Source organism: Gossypium arboreum, chromosome 10 (assembly GCF_025698485.1).
Source record: "Gossypium arboreum isolate Shixiya-1 chromosome 10, ASM2569848v2, whole genome shotgun sequence".
NCBI classification, from domain to species: domain Eukaryota; kingdom Viridiplantae; phylum Streptophyta; class Magnoliopsida; order Malvales; family Malvaceae; genus Gossypium; species Gossypium arboreum.
In genome coordinates this window covers 27,067,776-27,088,242 of record NC_069079.1, presented here as the reverse complement: position 1 = coordinate 27,088,242, position 20,467 = coordinate 27,067,776, and the positions used below count along the sequence as shown (strand labels likewise).

At 34.3% G+C, this 20,467-nt stretch overlaps 3 protein-coding genes across 3 annotated transcripts; 1 reads left to right on the top strand and 2 right to left on the bottom strand.

Annotated features, from left to right (window-relative positions):
- The first annotated feature begins 1,580 nt into the window (after window positions 1-1,580).
- LOC108469972 (uncharacterized) lies at window positions 1,581-7,762 on the top strand. Its single transcript, XM_017771113.2, has 8 exons — window positions 1,581-1,979; window positions 2,068-2,203; window positions 2,379-2,448; window positions 2,537-2,630; window positions 2,854-3,067; window positions 5,141-5,282; window positions 5,574-5,744; window positions 7,333-7,762. The coding sequence occupies exons 1-8, from the start codon at window positions 1,694-1,696 to the stop codon at window positions 7,522-7,524; spliced, it is 1,305 nt and encodes a 434-aa protein (XP_017626602.1). The 5' UTR covers window positions 1,581-1,693; the 3' UTR covers window positions 7,525-7,762.
- Window positions 7,763-9,099: 1,337 nt separating this feature from the next.
- LOC108469429 (ammonium transporter 3 member 1-like) lies at window positions 9,100-11,032 on the bottom strand. Its single transcript, XM_017770313.2, has 3 exons — window positions 10,209-11,032; window positions 9,856-10,141; window positions 9,100-9,789 (listed from the first exon to the last, which is right to left on the bottom strand). The coding sequence occupies exons 1-3, from the start codon at window positions 10,866-10,868 to the stop codon at window positions 9,269-9,271; spliced, it is 1,467 nt and encodes a 488-aa protein (XP_017625802.1). The 5' UTR covers window positions 10,869-11,032; the 3' UTR covers window positions 9,100-9,268.
- A 4,590-nt stretch (window positions 11,033-15,622) lies between these two features.
- On the bottom strand, window positions 15,623-20,382 carry LOC108467512 (pre-mRNA-splicing factor 38). Its single transcript, XM_017768145.2, has 6 exons — window positions 19,946-20,382; window positions 19,736-19,857; window positions 19,501-19,591; window positions 19,219-19,345; window positions 19,074-19,144; window positions 15,623-16,174 (listed from the first exon to the last, which is right to left on the bottom strand). Exons 1-6 carry the CDS (start codon window positions 20,233-20,235, stop codon window positions 15,733-15,735), a joined length of 1,143 nt encoding a protein of 380 aa, XP_017623634.1. The 5' UTR covers window positions 20,236-20,382; the 3' UTR covers window positions 15,623-15,732.
- Window positions 20,383-20,467: the final 85 nt, after the last annotated feature.

The window sequence follows — 20,467 nt, the reverse complement described above, 5'->3', positions numbered from 1 at the left end:
ACTCACTTTTGAAATTAACATGGATTATATTGCTATGACTTTTTTGAAAGAGACAAATTTGCTCAATATCAAAATTGAAAAAGACCAAAGAAGTCTTTTTACCGAAAGTTATTGTAACCTTAACACCAAGTCAAATAAGATTCATTATCGTTTGTAAGTTTTCATCCTATTTACTAGGTTAAAAACATGCTATTATTCTTGTATTTCTATAAAGTTTGAGATTTAGGGCTAGTTTGGCAATGCTTTTGAAAAGTGCTTTTGAGAAGTGCTTTTGAAAAGTTTAGTTTAAAATTTGAGTATTTAGCATTGCTGTAAAAAAGTACTTTTGAGAAATAAAATATCCATTTTAGACATGTTATTATCAAGTAACAAATATATATTTAAATAATATTTAAATTAGTTAATATTATTATATTTTAGTAAGAATATAAAAAATGATTATAACTTGTTATTTATATTTTAATATATGAAATATAAATTTTAAATATTTTAAGCAATTAATATTAATTATTTAGAAAATTTAATTAGAATATATAAACTATATTTTAAATATTTAAATATAACCATTAAATATTTATAATTAGTATTTTAAAAAATATTTTTTATTTTTAATTAATAATTTTAACACATTTGTAATTAACCACCAAGAAAAAAAAGGGAAGTACTATGTTATTAGAGGTGAAAAAGTAATTAAGCACTAAAAGTGCTTTTGGGAGAGGAAAAGTTAAAAATTTTAACTTCTCATTTTCAGAAGAAATAGCTTGTTTAGCACCGCTTTTCTTCTAAAAGTGTTTTTGGAGCCAGAAGTACACTTTTTAAGCAATGTAGAACAGGCCCTTACTCCTATCGTTATAAATTCAATTTTATTTTTTTTCATTTTAAAACCTAATTCAATCATTATAATTGTTAGTAATTTCCATCAAATTTTGTCAATTTAATATATTTATTTTCTATTATTCATATACTACGTCATATGAATGCAGTTTAATTAACATATCAAGTTAAAAATTTTACAGGAAAATACTAACAAGGATAATGATTGGATTGTGATATTCTATTCAATAAAATATATTTATCAAACCAATTAGTTGAATTAATACCAAGTCATTGGATAAGTTTGAAGGTCTTGTTCTAAGTTATAAAATTAGCTTTAATGTCAAAATCGGAACATGATTCATTTAAAAAAAACAATATAACAAATATTACATTTTATACATTATATAAATTATACCATATGAAAATAAAATCTATTTTCTCAAAAAAACTATAATATTATATCAATTAAATAAAAATAGATAAAATTGTAAATCAAAAATATATATTTTATTTTAATTATACTTATTCTTTTAACATAATAACTAAAAATATTCTTAATCTCTCTCCAATCCATAAATAAAAAATAATAAGTTTGAATACTATTGCATAATTAAAAAGATTTGAACAACTATAGTGGTAGGAATACTGGTATCTCAATTATTATAGTACCACTTTTTTGGGTAGGTTTTTCTTTCACGTAAAAAACACGTGATGACGAGGATAATTATCCCAAAAATGGTGACGTGGCGGATGAAACTCAGCTAAGACCTTAGGATGGTACTAAGTCAAAACTAAGAAGTCCCATCCACTGTCCCACTCCATTCCACTGCTCCGCTCGCCGATTGTCAACTTCCACCACTAGATCACAAGAATAATAATGGGTTTTCCATCAATTTTAAGTCGGATTGCCATCTCCAGGAACCTGCTTTCCTCTAAACCCACCAATACTACCATCTTATTGTCCTCTCGTTGGTTTTCGAATCTCGTTGCTAACAACATCGACAAGGCGGAGAGGAGCCTACCATCATCTTCGGCTGCTTATCATGTCAGCTCTGGTGGATATATGCGAGGGACCGTCTTCTGGGAACCTGACACCCCCCTCACTATTGAAGAATTTCATATGCCTCGTCCAAAAGCTGGAGAAGTTCTTATTAAAACCAAGGGTATTTTTCTTTTTTTCTTTTCTTTTTCTTGTGAAAGGAAACACCAAGATTTGAAATGGGTCAACTCCATTGGGTTCTTTTGTTACAGCCTGTGGAGTATGCCACTCTGATCTTCATGTTATAAAAGGCGAAATACCATTTTCTAGTCCTTGTGTTATCGGGCACGAGGTAACGGGGGAAATCGTTGAACATGGGCCACTTACCGATCGCAAAATCATCGAAAGGTTTTAATTACATTCTTTACTTCTACTGTGTATAGAATGAGATCACTTCTTTTTCTTGCATTCATTCATGTTCTTTGCACATTCTCATTAAGTTATGCCTGTCACAATTGTTTTTGGTGGAGATAGAGATTGGCGGCCGCATGGACTTTATAATTTTCATTTTGGTTGTTCTCAGATTTCCAATTGGATCTCAAGTGGTGGGAGCGTTTATCATGCCTTGTGGTAACTGTTTCTTCTGTTCTAAGGTACCCTGCTTTGAGATGCTATGCTTGCATTTCAATTCAATTATCACGACAACTACAATCTTTTTATCATTTCCTTTTTGGGAGATAGGGCCATGATGATTTATGTGAAGACTTCTTTGCCTATAATCGAGCGAAGGGGACCCTTTATGATGGGGAAACACGGCTTTTCCTCCGCAACAGTGGTACTTTTATTATTAATTTTCCTATATTATGATGACCCTGCTACATTTTCTCTCAATGAAAGCATGGTTATCCGGAATTTTGTCTATGTGCTTCTTGATTCTTGAATGCCTTTTAACTGCAGCGTGTCAACCATCTTACGCATCAGTTTGCTCTTTTGCTGTAACTTTATCTGCATACTATTGACATCATTGTTGAATAACTGAAGTTATGCTATTTGTGTAGGAAAACCGGTATACATGTATAGCATGGGAGGCCTTGCTGAATACTGTGTCATTCCAGCACATGGTTTAGCTATTTTGCCAAAATCATTGCCATACACTGAGTCTGCAATTTTAGGATGTGCTGTATTTACTGCATATGGTGCCATGAGACATGCGGCTGAGGTCTGCCCTGGGGATTCCATTGCTGTGATTGGAGTCGGAGGTGTTGGTTCAAGGTACTTATATATTAAGCTGATTTTGAAACAAGATAATTGGTTTGACTAGTCATTTTGAAAAAGTCAGTGTGTTTGTCTTCAATATACAAGGTGTAAAAGGCACCTAGGAGTCCTAAGAAAGCATAAATGATAGCATAACTGTTAGAGGATAAAGATAGATGCACACCATGCATATGGATTTCAGGCTAACTTATATATTAAGTTGTACAGGAATAAAATGGTTGTTAAAGCTATTTCCAGTTCACAAGAAGCTTAGCACAAAACAACGAGAGATTTTTAATTATGTTAAAAATTCATGGATGAGAAACCGAACTTAATCCAATCTTTAAAGAAATTAGCTGAACACCTGAACTGGCATATCACCAGAAAACCTTAGAGTATTCTGTTGGCTTCTTCTATTGCCAACTTGGAAATAATATTATCGTATCTTGATTATTGGCAATTATATTTGTACTGTATGTCTTTTGAATCTATGTTGCAAGTGAAGTTTACCTAGTTAACTTGGAAGCCATTTCTCACTAAATGTGATTCTTTACTATTTGTATTTTGGACCTATCTCACAAATAAAGTGTTTTTGCACAAAAAGCAAATTAGGTACTCCTACCATCTATTTTCAGAAGTCCTTCACAGGGAAATAAAATGAGAAATTGGGTCAAATAATGGCTTTCTAATCTCGTGCAACAAGGGGATTTTGGACCAAAGGTTATTTACTCTAATAATTAATATTTGGTTAAGGTTTTTGGACAGTGCTTCTAATATGTTAGTTTTGCACATCGCTGAGGTAGGGTGTACTGTGTATGAACATCTCTTAACATGGAATGGACATCCGTTCTGCTCCAATTTATCTTTTCTGTCTCTTTTTCTTTCCTGGTTACGGTGGGCAGTGAACTGTTTAGCTGGGAGCAGCAAGGGAGGGAGAGGATGCAATAGCATAGAACTGCCAAGAAATTGTTAGTTCATTGGGAAAACTTGCCATTTCAAGTCTTAATTGCCGAAAATGTATTTTTAATCCGTATTAGTTGATATCAGAAAAAATTTATTATAGCTGGATTGACAACTAAGTCCCGGAAACGTTAAAGATTAAAGGTGACAACTAACAGCAGCCTCCAAATATTAAGATCTATGAATGATGTTATACTAATGTAGACGGCCAAAACAGAAAAGATTTTGTGCAAAAGCTAAATGGTTTTAAGGTTTTATGATGGGTAACAATTTAAGGCATGAGAAACTTGAGCTGGGATTAGGATATTGTGATTCTGTTGCTGAAATTTGAAGAAAACAGGAAAAAGGTGGATTCGGAAAGTTATGATCAGTAGCATGAAATAGCTTTGAATATGACTCTAATCTTATTAGAGTTTCTAGTCTTGGAATCGCGAAGTATCCGTCATGTAAAATGTCTTACACCTAACAAAACCATTACTCAGTAAGAACCGTATGCCATATAATTTTCAAAATTGATAAGGCCAAAATATTTTAGTTTTTCATATCTTCACCTTTGTGTTATATGCATTGTTTGTGCTGGGCTTTGAATTGGATTTAATTTATTTGTTTGTTTCAGGGTTCGTTATTGATTTTTAGGGTTGTGCCAATGAATCTACCCTGTGAATTCTGCTGAAGTTTAACATCCCCTCTTGGTATGATGTTAGAATAACTAATGAGAACCACGAACTAGGCCTTTTCTCACCATGCTCAGTTCTCTATCATATTGTGCCACTGTTTCCTGTTTATGACAATATCCTCAGTGAGCTCAGTGAAAACATGGTCTTTTCTTTTATCGTTTCCAGGAATGACTTCTGCTGTCTTCCTTTCTCATTAAATCACATGTTCTCATGAAGACATTTCCAAATTTTGTAATTGCTTGTCTAAATGACCTTAAACGTGTTTCCTTGTTTGTCCTCAATTTCTGCAACCCCAAACAATTGTGGGTAAAGGTTATTGTCCAAAATCTGGACTCCTAACTCTGAATCTTAGTCATTTGTTTTTAATTCTATACTGGTAAATTTTTTATATCAAGGAATTGTATATTGGCCAAAAAGAAAAACTGACGTAGTAATGACAAGATTTTTGCTTCAGTTGTTTGCAGATAGCAAAAGCATTTGGCGCCTCTCTAGTTATTGCTGTGGATATTCAGAATGATAAACTGCAGAAAGCTAAGACTTTGGGTGCCACTCATACAGTAAATGCAATAGAAGAAGATGCCATTGAACGGATTAAAGTATGTACACAGTCCCTGGTTCTTGATTTCTGTTGTTTAGAAAGTTCTGAATTCAGTTATACGGGCAATGGGGCACTCTAAATGCACATGAACAAAACTAAGATTTTTAGCTAAATTTCCACTTTAGGACTACTAACTTTACCTAAATGAAGTTTTCATGCTATGAAATTAATTCAGACTATTTTCTCAATGCATGTTTGAAATTAATTCGATCTGCTCTTTGTTATTGTTGTTGTTATTTTATATTATAAATATTTTTACTTAAAGGCATTTATTACTTGTTTTGATAAGGAAATTACTGGAGGACCAGGTGTTGACATTGCTGTGGAAGCCTTGGGGAAACCTCAAACATTTTTGCAGTGTTTACAAAGTGTAAGGGATGGTGGAAAAGCAGTGATGATTGGACTTTCAAAAGCTGGGGCTATTGGTGAAGTGGACATCAATCGACTTGTTCGTAGAAAGGTAAAACATATTTTTCTTGTCAATATACAAGTAAATTTCATTTACAGCCCTCAAATCATCTACCATTTCCCTAGACTACTACTTAATTATAGTTACGAGCTCCATATTCCAATACTTAGTTATTTCCATTGACTTGATATGGGCAATCTATATAATCTATAAAGCACATTGAAGGTGGATACAACCATCCTTCGAATCCAACGTGTTAGAATTACTCTCCAGAATCTTGGTAGATCTTCTACCTTATCCTCCTAAAATATTATCTATATACCAGAGCTATGGCCGAGGTTTAGGGAGAAAATAAAAGCAAATCAGTGGAATTGAAGGCTGGAAAACAAGTAAGATAGTAGTTGGAACTCCCGAAATGCAGGGTTATAAGAGCCTATAGTTTCTGCAGTATAGTAATTCAAAGAAAATAAGGTGGCTGTAAATCTATTTTACAACTTATTTATGCTAGTTTACGAATAAAGATTTAATCCAAGCCCTAGATTAAAACTCCAGAAATAACTTATAGTCCTAGCCATCAATTCCTTTGCCCCATAATCAATAAATAAAACTGAAATAATAAAATAATATAAATAATTAATAGCTTTTTCTTCAGCTATGAGCTGATCTCAAATATTCCTCAGAACCGTAATCTAACATAATCATCTGATGCCTGATACTTTGCATAGCTCTTCTGGTGCCATAAACTGATGGGTAAAACCATACCATTCTTAGTTCTGTGATCCTGACTTTGGAGCCGAAAATTCTTTTGAACTGCAACTACCAACCACTCTTCAAACACTTATAAGTCATCATACTTGAGTTGATCTAAGACCATATCCTTAAAGTTGCATACACTGATCAAAACATCACAAATCCCCAATAAGAAGACGAAGCATAGCTAAGGGACTGCTTAAAAGTACTAATCAAAGGCCGATTTCACAGCTAAATCAACACGCATTACTAGAACTAGAAGACCAAAAGGATAACTAGAAGTGGTAATATCTAATTGAACTGGAAGCCTGCTCAAACTTTCCTAACCTTGTCTAGTGTTCGGTATGATGGAAAGTGATCACTTTCTAGAGAATTTAGTCAAAAGGAATGTGATTCAAGTTTTGGTATGTTAATTTTTATTTTATTTCTTTGGAATATAACTTTTGGTATGTTGAGAGTTGGATTATTGAAATTTTAGCAAATTATGATGGATATTGTTAAATTATTATTTGAGTCTATTTGCTTTTCTATCACATATTAACATTTTGCTAGATGGAGAGAAACTAAGATGATAGAGGACAAGTAGCATTTGTTTGAACAGTTCAATGTTGTAAAACTGGGTTAGAGTCAGAGAGAATAGGGCACTTGTTCACTGTAACTTTTTCCCCTTTATGTTGTTAAGTTGTTAACTAATGATGACTTTGTAGAGCACTATGTAAATCTTATATTTTCACACAGAATTGAAAAATCTAATCATTAACATTGCATTTGATTTAGTAAAGGGTTGTCCAAGTTTGAACCTGGACTTGAGTCCAATAAGAACGCAAGTTATTTAGGTTAACAAACCCTTTTCGACTTAACCGTGATGTTTGGTAATGGGATGGCGCAGATAAGAGTGATAGGTTCGTACGGAGCGAGGGCAAGGCAGGATCTACCAAAGTTGGTAAAACTAGCAGAAACAGGAATCTTCAATCTAAACAATGCTGTTTCTCGAAAATATAAATTTGAAGAGGGAAATAAAGCATTTCAGGATCTTAACCAGGGAAGAATTGTCAGCCGAGGTGTCATTGAGATAATGTAAGTTGCTTCTCCTTTTTCTCAATAATAATACAACTTTGACACATGCAATTCAGCAAAATCAAAGTAATATTGGGATATTATGGAGTTGTGGTTGTCACATTTCCCATTATGTTTGTTGTAATGTTTTCCTCTGTAATTGTCTGGTAGTATGTATTTTACTGTCACCATGATTCGAGGAATGTTCAATCAAGTAGTAGAACTGGGGTTAAATGTCAGTATTCTTTCTTCCTTTTTTAAAACGTTATGGGTCTTATGTTTGAGATTAATTCTGGATTAATCTTCAAAGCATGCCAATTTGATCCTTAATTACAAGTATCACACGCATTTTCTTTTTCCCTTTGTCATTATCTTTTCTTCTCTTTAGAAAAAAATAAACTATATTATAATAAAATTAATTTTTAGATTTAAAATTAATAAAATAAACATATTTGTATTAATTTTATAGAAAGGTTTTTATTTTCACCTTTCTTCTTTGTTTTCATTTTCATTTTTAATTACGCGTAGCTTAATATCTTATCTGTATATCAATTAAATATGTATTATTTTTTAAAAAATATCATTTAAACTTAAAATGATAATTAATAAAATTATTGTCTTTAAAGTTTTGTTTTTGTTTAATTAATAAATAAACACAACCATATGAAAAGTAATTAAAATGCAATATAAAAATAAAAGAAGTAACACATGAATACATGAACATATATAAATATCAGCAAAAGGAATAATCAATAAATATATTATATATAATACTGTAAATGTAAAAAAAAAATGTTTTAACACAAAATTTTTCATTCTTTCATCACCTCTACTTCCTTTCCTTCCATTCTCCACCGAGACAATTACAAATAAATAATTGTCATTTCTGGAGGCTACCACATTTACGTGGTTGCTATGCATAATCTTATTATATATATTAATTAATTTGAAAACTAGAATACTCATTTATCGTTGAAGCATGAATTAATTTTTACACAACTTTAAAATTCAGATTAAATTTTAAAAATTAAAATTCATCCATTATTTCATGTAAATTGATATGAATGTTTAATAAAAAATTATATAATTGATTGAGTCTTGACAACAATTAAGAGGATGTGAATCTGAACATATTTTTTCAATTTAAAGATTGTTGAAAATTATTAATAAAAATGATTAAAAATAAAATAAAAATATCACATATATTTTTAATATTTAAAAATATGCATGAATAAATTATTTAATGCAATTTTATTTATAACCACAACTTTGCATAATTTACTCCATAAAATGTAGCAATCCTCCCAAAAGATGTAACAAGGGCTTTATTCCACAGGATTTTGAATGAGTTTATCCATCAATATATTTTAGGTGTATTATATTTATATTATAACACTAAGCCATATTTTGATCTTTATATTTTAGGTATCTATATCTTAGAGTTTTTGTAACAATTGTAAATATATATATTTAATTAAATAATGTAACATTAGTTTAAAAACGATATGACTGGTATATTCAAATCATCCATGAATGGAGTATAAAATTGAGGGTTAAATATAATAATAGGAATTAAGCAATAAGTGAAGTAAAGATAATATGTTAGTTAAAAGTATGAAGTTATTTTAAATTAATATCACTTCACTTTATTAAATTCAATTTTCATTTTATTTGTTGTGAGATAAAAAGAAGAGAATTCAAGCGTTATAATTCATAAGCATGTACAAGAAGTATACCTCCTGGTTAAATTTGATGCTATAAAGTTTCAATTAAACCACTTGAGTAGCCCCTATTGAAGCCTTATTGTGAGAGGTATCATCAGAGTATTGCCCATGCCTAGTAGAATCGTACTTCTCCCCGTCACCCCATAGAGCGTACGCTTCTTCCCCGTGCACCGCGTCGTCTCCGATTATTAACTGTTCCTCCGTCATACGCAACGGGACGATCAAGTTTATAGCTACACAAATGATTGATGTGACGACCAAGTTCCATCCGATTATGAAAGCTCCGCCTGCTAATTGTTTCAGGATTTGGATCCCACCAGAACCGCCGTAGACGCCTCCCTTTGAGTTTACCACAGGTAAGAACATCGCACAGAGTTGAGGTTCTGCGAAGAGACCGGTCAGAACACCGCCAAGAAGCCCGGCTATGGCATGGGTATGAAACACTCCTAGTGTGTCATCAATATGTTGGAGCAATGACCATCTCTTGTGTACGATCATCATGGTGAACCATGGAACGCTACCTGACAGAATTCCAAAGACTATGGCAGCCCACCCTTGCACCAGACCTACATAATCATGGAATTAGTCAATATCTGTCCGACGCGGTATGCAAGTTGAAGGGTGGTTAATACCTGCACCAGGAGTGATGCTAACAAGACCTGTAATCATGCCTTGGACGGCACCAATGACTGAGGGTTTCTTGAAGAAAATAACATCAAGCCAAGTCCAAACAAGTAGACTAGTGGCTCCACAAATGTTTGTATTTAGAACTGCCATAGATGAGTCAACATTGGCTGAATATGGATCTCCACCATTGAAACCTGCCCACCCCATCCACAACAATCCTGCCCCTGCCAACATCAGTAGAACATTGTTGGGAGGAAACCTCTCTCTGTCCTTCTTTGATCTTGGCCCCACCTGCATTGAATTAATTAATAGATGAGAAAGGCACACATCATGCATGAAATTAAGATTAAGAGCTAACCCAATAGGCGGCAGTGAAACCAGCGATCCCTGAAGAAAGGTGAATAACATAACCACCAGAATAGTCCATGACTCCCCAGTGAAACAAGAAACCTCCGCCCCACAAGCTGAATGCACCCACTGTGTAACAAAACGTGAGCCAAAGCGGTACAAAAGCCATCCAGGCTTTAAAACTCATCCTTCCCAGCACTGATCCAGCGAGTATAACTAGTGTGATCCCCGCAAACACGCACTGAAACCAAACCATAGATGCCATAGGATAAAATGGAGTCACCATAGCTGTCTCCACCCGTCCGTCATCGTAGAACTGGGTCGTCGCGGGAAGAAGTGCTTGGTTTACAAGATACTTTTGGCCCAAGGCAGGCCCTGCTTTGCCCCAAAATGGCAAAAGCTTATGCCCAAAGGACATCTTGTACCCCCAAATCACCCAGCATAGAACTACGGCAGCAAAAGCATAGAGGGCCATGAAAGCTGAATTCACTGCCCATTTTTTCTTGACAATGCTACCATAGAGGATGACCAAGCCTGGCACACTTTGGAGGCCGACTAGCGTGGCGGATATCATCTGCCATGCATTATCTCCTTTGTTTAGCCAAACTGGGACTGCTGGTGTGCCTCCTTGGTAGGCCACTGGCACTGGGTTGGGAGGAAGAGCGGCCATGCTTGTTAGCCAAAAAAAAAAAGTGCAGGCTAGTTCAACGTTCCAAGTTCCATCAATAGCTTGGATTGTAGTATATAATAAGCTGTTCGAAGGAAAAGGATGTTATCATTATTACAATATATTATGAAGTATTAAGAAAGGCCTTTTTTGTATTAAATACAGTGTCATTATAGGAAGGCATGAGCAGGTTGCGTATGGTGATTTTTGAAGATTAATCTAAGAGAACGGCAGTTTTGTCTTATTACATCCACCAATCTCTTTCATCTTTTACGGTAAAATTTTTATTTTCAAAAATAACTTGGTTTTTTTTTTTTTGTCATGAAATTGGAAACAGACTTGAAAAAAGAGGGAAAATGGAAGACAATTGGAAGCCATTGAATTCAGAAGAATTTAGGGATTTGGTGGAAATGAAGAAAGCGGGCTTTGAGTCAACACATGAAAAGTAAGGCCAATAAATTGGTTTCTATAAAAACCTAGATAATAAAATCATTTTTTTTCTTTTTACCGAAAATAAACTAAAATTAATTCTAAAAATTAATAGGATAAAATGATGTTTATGGTAGAAGTCCAAGTATTTCCCATAAAAATTGGTTCGATCCTCTTATTTTGATTTCTCGAAATTCATGAATCAGGATCCTAATGCATATAGATACAAAATGGTCTAATGGGAGCAAGAATTTTCAGGAATCGTTTTCAAGTAATATTCGATCAATTACGTATTAATTAATATTCGATTGATTGGTCTGAGGTTATCGACAAAAAAGATTTGTCTAAGTCATTTCGTTTCTTTTTGTCCAAGTTGCTTCTCTTTTTGTCTAACGCATTTCCTTTCTTCTTTGTAAGTTTCAGGAATATCCCCATTCATAGGTCTGAGATCCACATCTATGAATTGAAATGTCCGAATGATCAACTTTGCAATTAGTTGTTAGAACCAATAGGTCTTCAAAACGTTCATTTGAAAAAATTGAAACCTTTCTTATTGGATGATCATAATGCTTCTCAAAAACTAAAATTCTTAATCAATGGAGAAATAATATCACCATTTTTGGTCAATAAGATACCAAAATGAATGATTGACTCATTCCATACTAGAAATAATCGCAGGAAATCTTTTGATAACATGGATTCCTATTTCTCAATGATATCCCACGATCAAGACAATTGGCTGAATCCCGTGAAACCATTTCATAGAAGTTCATTGATATCTTCTTTTTATAAAGCAAATCTACTTTGTATGTGGAAAAGGCTTGTATCAATAATTATAATTTTACTTATGGACAATTCCTCAATATCTTGTTCATTTGCAACAAAATATTGTATTTGTGCAGTGGTAAAAAAAAACTATTTTTTTGAGGAGAGATACTATTTCACCTTCACCAATCGAGTCGCATGTATCTAACATATTCATATCTAATGATTTTCTACAAAGTGGTAACGAAATGTATAACTTGTACAAATCTTTCCAGTTTACAATTCGATCCGATCCATTAGTTCTTAGAGCTATTTACTTGATTGCAAACATTTCTAGAACACCTCTAATAGTGGGACAAATAGCCAATTTTGAAAGAACTTATTATCAACCTCTTTCAAATATGAATCCATCTGATTCAAAAGAGGAGAACTTGGATCGGTATCTCAATTTCAATTCAAACATGGGTTTGGTTCACACTCCATGTTCTGAGAAATATTTACCATCCGAAAAGCTAAAAAAATAGAGTTTTTGTCTAAAGAAATGCGTTGAGAAAGGGTGGATGTATAGAACCTTTCAATGAGATAAAGCTTTTTCAACTCTCTCAAAAGAGAATCTATTCCAAACATATATGCCATAGTTCCTTACTTCGACAGGGTAGAAATATCTAAATTTGATATTTTTAGATACTTTTCAGACCTACTGCGATACTAAGTAGTAGTCAAAAATTTGTATCCATTTTTCATGATATTATGCATGGATCAGATATATCATGGCAAATTCTTCAGAAAAAATTGTGTTTTCCACAATGGAATCTGATAAGTGAGATTTCGAGTAAGTGTTTACATAATTTTCTTTTGTCCAAAGAAATGATTCATCAAAATAATGAGTCAACATTGATATTGACACATCTGAGATTGCCAAATCTTCAGGAGTTCCTCTATTCAATCCTTTTCCTTCTTCTTGTTGCTGGATATCTCGTTCGTACACATCTTCTCTTTGTTTCCCGAGCCTATAGTGAGTTACAGACAGAGTTCGAAAAGGTCAAATCTTTGATGATTCCATCATACATGATTGAGTTGCGAAAATTTCTGGATAGGTATCCTACATATGAACTAAATCCTTTTTAGTTAAAGAATCTCTTTCTAGTTGCTCTGAAATAATTAAGAGATTTTCTAGAAGAAATACGAGGTTCTGCTTTTGGCGGCAACATGCTATAGGGTGGTCGTCCCGCTTATGGGGTCAAACCAATACGATCTAAGAAGAAATATTTGAATATCAATCTCATCAATCTCATAAGTATCATACCAAATCCCATCAATTGAATCATTTTTTTTGAGAAATATGAGACATCTAAGTCATACAAGTAAAGAGATCTATTCATTGATAAGAAAAAGAAAAAACGTGAGTGGTGATTGAATTGATGAGAAAATAGAATCCTGGGTCACGAATAGTGATTCGATTGATGATAAAGAGAGAATTCTTGGTTCATTTCTCCACCTTAACGACAAAAAAAAAAAAGAAAAAAGGATTGATCAAATTCTATTGAGTCTGACCCATAGTGATCATTTTATTAACAAATGACTTTGATTATCAAATGATTGAACAACAATGACTAATTTACTTATGATACTTAGTTGATATTCATAAAAAGTATCTAATGAATTATGAGTTCAATACATCCTGTTTAGCAGAAAGGCGAATATTCCTTGCTCATTATCAGACAATTACTTATTCAAAAACTTTGTGTGAGGCTAATAGTTTTCATTTCCCGTCTCATAGAAAACCCTTTTTTGCCCCGCTTAGCCCTATCTCCCTTTAGGGGTATTTTAGTGATAGGTTCTTTAGGAACCAGACGATCCTATTTGTTAAAATACCTAGCGACAAACTCTTATGTTCCTTTCATTATAGTATTTCTAAACAAGTTCCTGGATAACAAGCTTAAGGGTTTTCTTATTGATGATACCGATATTGATGATAGTGACGATATTGATGCTAGTACGTTATTGATGATAGTGACACTATTGATCGTGACCTTGATATGGAGTTGGAGCTTCTAACTATGATGAATACGTTAATTATATATATGATGTCGGAAATAGACCGATTTTATATCACCCTTCAATTCGAACTAGCAAAAACGATGTCTCCTTGCATAATATGGATTCCAAACGTTCATGATCTGGATGTGAATGAGGCGAGTTACTTATCCCTCATTCTATTAGTGAACTATCTCTCTAAGGATTGTGAAAGATGTTCCACTAGAAATATTCTTATTATTGCTTCAACTCATATTGTCCAAAAAGTGGATACCACTCTAATAGCCCCGAATAAATTAAATACATGTATTAATATACGAAGGCTTCTTATTCTACATCAACGAAAGCACTTTTTCGCTCTTTAATATACTAGGGGATTTCACTTGGAAAAGAAAATATTCCATACTAATGGATTCAAATCCATAACCGTGGGTTCCAATGCACAAGATCTTATAGCATTTATAAATGAGGCCCTATCGATTAGTATTACACAGAAGAAATCAATTATAGACACTAATACAATTAGATCTGCTCTTCATAGACTCTTCACTAATAACGTAATTTCTTATAAGCCCTTAAGCCCTCAAGTGTTCCACTTCTACTAGAAAGAAAATTAAAATCAATTCTAAGAAAAATTATTTAGAAAAGAAAGGTAAAATAAGTGATCAAAATAAAAATTTATTAAAGTTGAGTGATTAAAATAAAACGACTTTACAATTTATAATTTTTTTTTTTAAATTTTGAGGCCAAAATGAAAGCGTGAATGTTACCATTAAAATAATGTTTTACTTTTAAATATAAAAATATATATATTTTATTAGAGTAGAACATAATGTAAAAATTGGTACTAACAGATGGCAAAGAGAGGAAGTTGTTCCAAGTAGTATTGTGGATGTCTTTATCCCAGAAAAAGGAGCGGCATGAAGCAGTGGGATTTGATGACGCAGGAGGGGTGTGAACATGGCACCTTTTAACAGCCCTTCATCTTACCGGAGAAAGGCTAAACCCTAAACCCACATAGGGGGAGAGGAATGCCAAGGAAAGTTGCAATTGTCTCAACCGCACTCCAATTTCTTAATTATTAAAGAACGTGCTTGGAATATTGCCAAACACTGGTGGTCGACTAACAAAATTAACACTAGTAAGGTAGGGCAGTAGAGAGGGATTGTTTTGGCCTGGGCCAGGAATGAAGATGTTGGACATTCTCATTTTTACTGAAAAACACAAAACTATCACATAACAAACTTTGAATACTTTTCTTGGAGAAAAATAGACATAAAATGAAAACAAAACATTATGTTTATCCGTGAATCTACCAAAATGTTGGTAACATCTTTGAAAAATGAATTTTTGTTAAGTAAATCTTTTGAATTTGAATACTCTTTCAAGTGATGAGAATTTCTCTAATTCCCTATCAAAAGTATACAGCGACCTTTAGAAGAACAACAAATGATGCTCTAAACACAAATATACTAACATAGACAATTAGTAACGAGAAAAATATTAGTAAGATGGCCATCATCATCTGATTCCAACTCCCGCATAGCTTTTGTATTAACAATACATACCAAAACAACACCAATGTACCTTCATATGATATAATAGTTAATCTTGCCGCATATAACATCTACCATGCTTACAATTTCAATGGTTTCAAACCTAGGGATGCTCGAATCCTGTTGGCTTCAGCAATCTCTGGATCAGGGTGGTCCGTTCCATCATCCTTCTTTTCCTTCTTTTCTTTCTTTTCTTTCTTTCCCTTCTTCTTTGACTCTTCTGGAGCATTACCATCCTCTGCTTCATGCCTTCTCGGACTCATACTACTGCGACCATGTCTCTTCCGCTCCCTACTCCTACTCCTTGAACGGCTCCTTCGTCTGCCACGCTCCCTGTCTCGCCTATCACGCTCCCTACCTTCCCTCTCTCTATCTCGCTCCCTCTCATACCCATACTCCTTTTCCTCTCTCAGGCGATACCGATCTCTATCCCTATCCCTATCCCTATCTCTGTCCCTCTCTCTGTCACGGCCGCGTCCCCTTTCTCTATCATAGTCTCTATCTCTGTCATAATCCCGATCCCTGTGAAAAGGGAAAGAAACAATTGTAGACTGCTTAAGACTCAACATTAGTAGACACAACTTCATGATGAATCAATATCATGCATTATACATGCTTCAACTCTTTTCAATTTCAAATTGATGTTTGCAAAGACAAATAGATAACAAACACGTCACAAAAGAATTGTAGAACCCATTATAACTTGAACATTAGATGCAAGATCTACAAGGCTTCACCAAAGATTACAATCAGAAGTGACTAGCCATCCAAGATTTCAAAGTGCCATGCAAGTCAACAAATAACCTTTAAAAAATGTTTTAGCGTCTCTTAATGCTAGCTTACAAAAAAGTATATTATTTCTCAAAAATATCATTCACAAACCAAAACATTACCTTGTAAATGCAAGCCAAATTGGAAGTACATTTAGAAGGGTAAAAGAGAAAATCATCAGCCTAAATATGAAGCTAATGCTAAATTGTATGATCCATCATACTTCTCGCTGCACACTGTCAGTGCAGAGAAACCTGGCAGGACCACAGGAAATTTTGTATAGGAAGCTTTTCAGCCCATCTATGGCTTTAAATGCCGAGAGGGAAACACAACATTGGAGCAATTGTGCCTATGCAAATAGGGATTGTACTCAACTAACAGCTTCCACTCATGAAAATAAATAAGTACTTGTTGTTACTCGTCAAATGGTTAAAGTAAGCAGGGAGATTGTCAGCTGTCACAAAGCTAACCAAGCTGCAAAATGGTGACCAGAAAAAGCAACTATAAAAATGAAACGATACTATCCAAATTAGCCCCGAGGTAGCTTCATCTTAATGTTCATATGTGGAATAAATGCTAGGGCTCCCATTATGTTTTATTAGCCCTAAGCTAGGTGCATGGTAGATGCGTGTTCATAATCACGAGAAAACACTAGGACTCTCATATTCTTTTATTGTTTTATCCTCAAAAGTTCTGGAAAAAATATATATATACACACACACCAAAAATGACTATTATCTGGCCTCAAATGAGATGCTTTCGAGAGAATGTACAATTTCTCCCTCTACCCTCAACCCAATACACAACACTCCTAGTTAATTCTCTCCGTATAAAACAATCAGCAGCACCAAAGAGGTTTCAAGCCCTTCCATCTGATGACATCCTAAAGCTAGCTCCCAATGAACAGTGCAACTGTCCAGGAATTTCATAAAGAATGAACAAAGAAAAAGCAACCAATCAAACATACCTGTGTCTATGACTGTCACGTCTCCAATCCCTTTCTCTCTCTCTAGCAGGGCTTCTCGCTCGGTAATAATCCTGCTCAAAAGGTAGTAATTGCATCAGAAAGGAGAAACCAGAATACCTAGCAAGGAAAATAGAACCACACAAACCTTTTCATGAGCTACCTCCTCTTCTAAACCATCTTGCTCCATCTCATCCTTCTCTTCTTCTTCCTCAAAATCATCTTCCAGCACGCTTTTTCTTGCATCCAGTACACCAAGCGATTCAAGAGTCCATCTGTCAAAAGATAGATAATGAACTTAATATTCAAAGAGGTGATATATAATGAACATAAACATATTTGCGTTAACATATATGATTCCTATAGTATAAGAGAATCAAAAATGATAACATTAATCAAACAAGTCAAGTAAATAATAAAAAAGTCTTACCTTTTCTTAATACGTGGTAGAGCAATATCACAGGAGTAGTCTCTGGTGAGAAGTTCATCAATAACCTCATCAACATGAGTCAACATGAAATCTGATACATTAAAGATCACCCAATATGACACCAATTAATAAATCCATCCAATGTTAAAAACAATACATACAACAATAGAAACAGAGTGAAATCAAAAGGAGAAAATAGGGGAAAGAACTGAAAAACCCATTATAACTTGAACATTAGATGCAAGATCTACAAGGCTTCACCAAAGATTACAATCAGAAGTGACTAGCCATCCAAGATTTCAAAGTGCCATGCAAGTCAACAAATAACCTTTAAAAATGTTTTAGCGTCTCTTAATGCTAGCTTACAAAAAAGTATATTATTTCTCAAAATATCATTCACAAACCAAAACATTACCTTGTAAATGCAAGCCAAATTGGAAGTACATTTAGAAGGGTAAAAGAGAAAATCATCAGCCTAAATATGAAGCTAATGCTAAATTGTATGATCCATCATACTTCTCGCTGCACACTGTCAGTGCAGAGAAACCTGGCAGGACCACAGGAAATTTTGTATAGGAAGCTTTTCAGCCCATCTATGGCTTTAAATGCCGAGAGGGAAACACAACATTGGAGCAATTGTGCCTATGCAAATAGGGATTGTACTCAACTAACAGCTTCCACTCATGAAAATAAATAAGTACTTGTTGTTACTCGTCAAATGGTTAAAGTAAGCAGGGAGATTGTCAGCTGTCACAAAGCTAACCAAGCTGCAAAATGGTGACCAGAAAAAGCAACTATAAAAATGAAACGATACTATCCAAATTAGCCCCGAGGTAGCTTCATCTTAATGTTCATATGTGGAATAAATGCTAGGGCTCCCATTATGTTTTATTAGCCCTAAGCTAGGTGCATGGTAGATGCGTGTTCATAATCACGAAAAACACTAGGACTCTCATATTCTTTTATTGTTTTATCCTCAAAAGTTCTGGAAAAATATATATATACACACACACCAAAAATGACTATTATCTGGCCTCAAATGAGATGCTTTGAGAGAATGTACAATTTCTCCTCTACCCTCAACCCAATACACAACACTCCTAGTTAATTCTCTCCGTATAAAACAATCAGCAGCACCAAAGAGGTTTCAAGCCCTTCCATCTGATGACATCCTAAAGCTAGCTCCCAATGAACAGTGCAACTGTCCAGGAATTTCATAAAGAATGAACAAAGAAAAAGCAACCAATCAAACATACCTGTGTCTATGACTGTCACGTCTCCAATCCCTTTCTCTCTCTCTAGCAGGGCTTCTCGCTCGGTAATAATCCTGCTCAAAAGGTAGTAATTGCATCAGAAAGGAGAAACCAGAATACCTAGCAAGGAAAATAGAACCACACAAACCTTTTCATGAGCTACCTCCTCTTCTAAACCATCTTGCTCCATCTCATCCTTCTCTTCTTCTTCCTCAAAATCATCTTCCAGCACGCTTTTTCTTGCATCCAGTACACCAAGCGATTCAAGAGTCCATCTGTCAAAAGATAGATAATGAACTTAATATTCAAAGAGGTGATATATAATGAACATAAACATATTTGCGTTAACATATATGATTCCTATAGTATAAGAGAATCAAAAATGATAACATTAATCAAACAAGTCAAGTAAATAATAAAAAAGTCTTACCTTTTCTTAATACGTGGTAGAGCAATATCACAGGAGTAGTCTCTGGTGAGAAGTTCATCAATAACCTCATCAACATGAGTCAACATGAAATCTGATACATTAAAGATCACCCAATATGACACCAATTAATAAATCCATCCAATGTTAAAAACAATACATACAACAATAGAAACAGAGTGAAATCAAAAAGGAGAAAATAGGGGGGAAAGAACTGAAAAAGAATAGAAGAACTTACTTCCATCAGGTGATTTTCGCCTTACTTTCCGATAATCGTTGTACAAAGGCTCTAAATAACGATAAATATCGGAGTCGATCCCCGTAAGACGCAGATAAAAAGCTCCCAGAACTCGTACATACCTGAAATTAGCTTCCCCATAATAGTTAATCATACTTATTTTCATTTTAATGGTGGAATTGAAACAAGCAAATAAAAAAAAAAACTAACTTGTAATCGTCGTTTTTGATGAATTCGACGACAATATCCTTTTCGGGTTGGATTTGAAGCATTTTCATGACAAGGCACATGAAAGGAGTGGGCTTCCGATTTCCGCCGTAAGTTCCGCCGATGTGGTCGAGCTCCATTGCCTTGTCAACCAGTGTCTCCGCCGTCAGACCGAAACACTGCTCCTTCCAGTACGTATTCTGGTATATCTTCGAGCGCACGATCTTTTCGACCAGATTCTGAGGGTTGGTTCCCCTAATGCTCTTCGCCGCCGGGTCGGTACGGTTGGCCATGGTCGCTTCGGAAAAAGCGGATCCTTTAGATTGGACTAAAACCTAGGCGGTGATATAAAAAGTAGTGGGGCGAGACCCAAACCCGCTAGAAATAGAGGCGGTAAACGTCTGCTTTACTTTCAATCTCATTATTGGGCTTTCATTTAATTCTACTTGCTTTTCTATTTCATTTTTTAGCCTTTTCAGTTGTTTTAATATAATAATATAAAATTCTCAAAATAAAAAATAAATT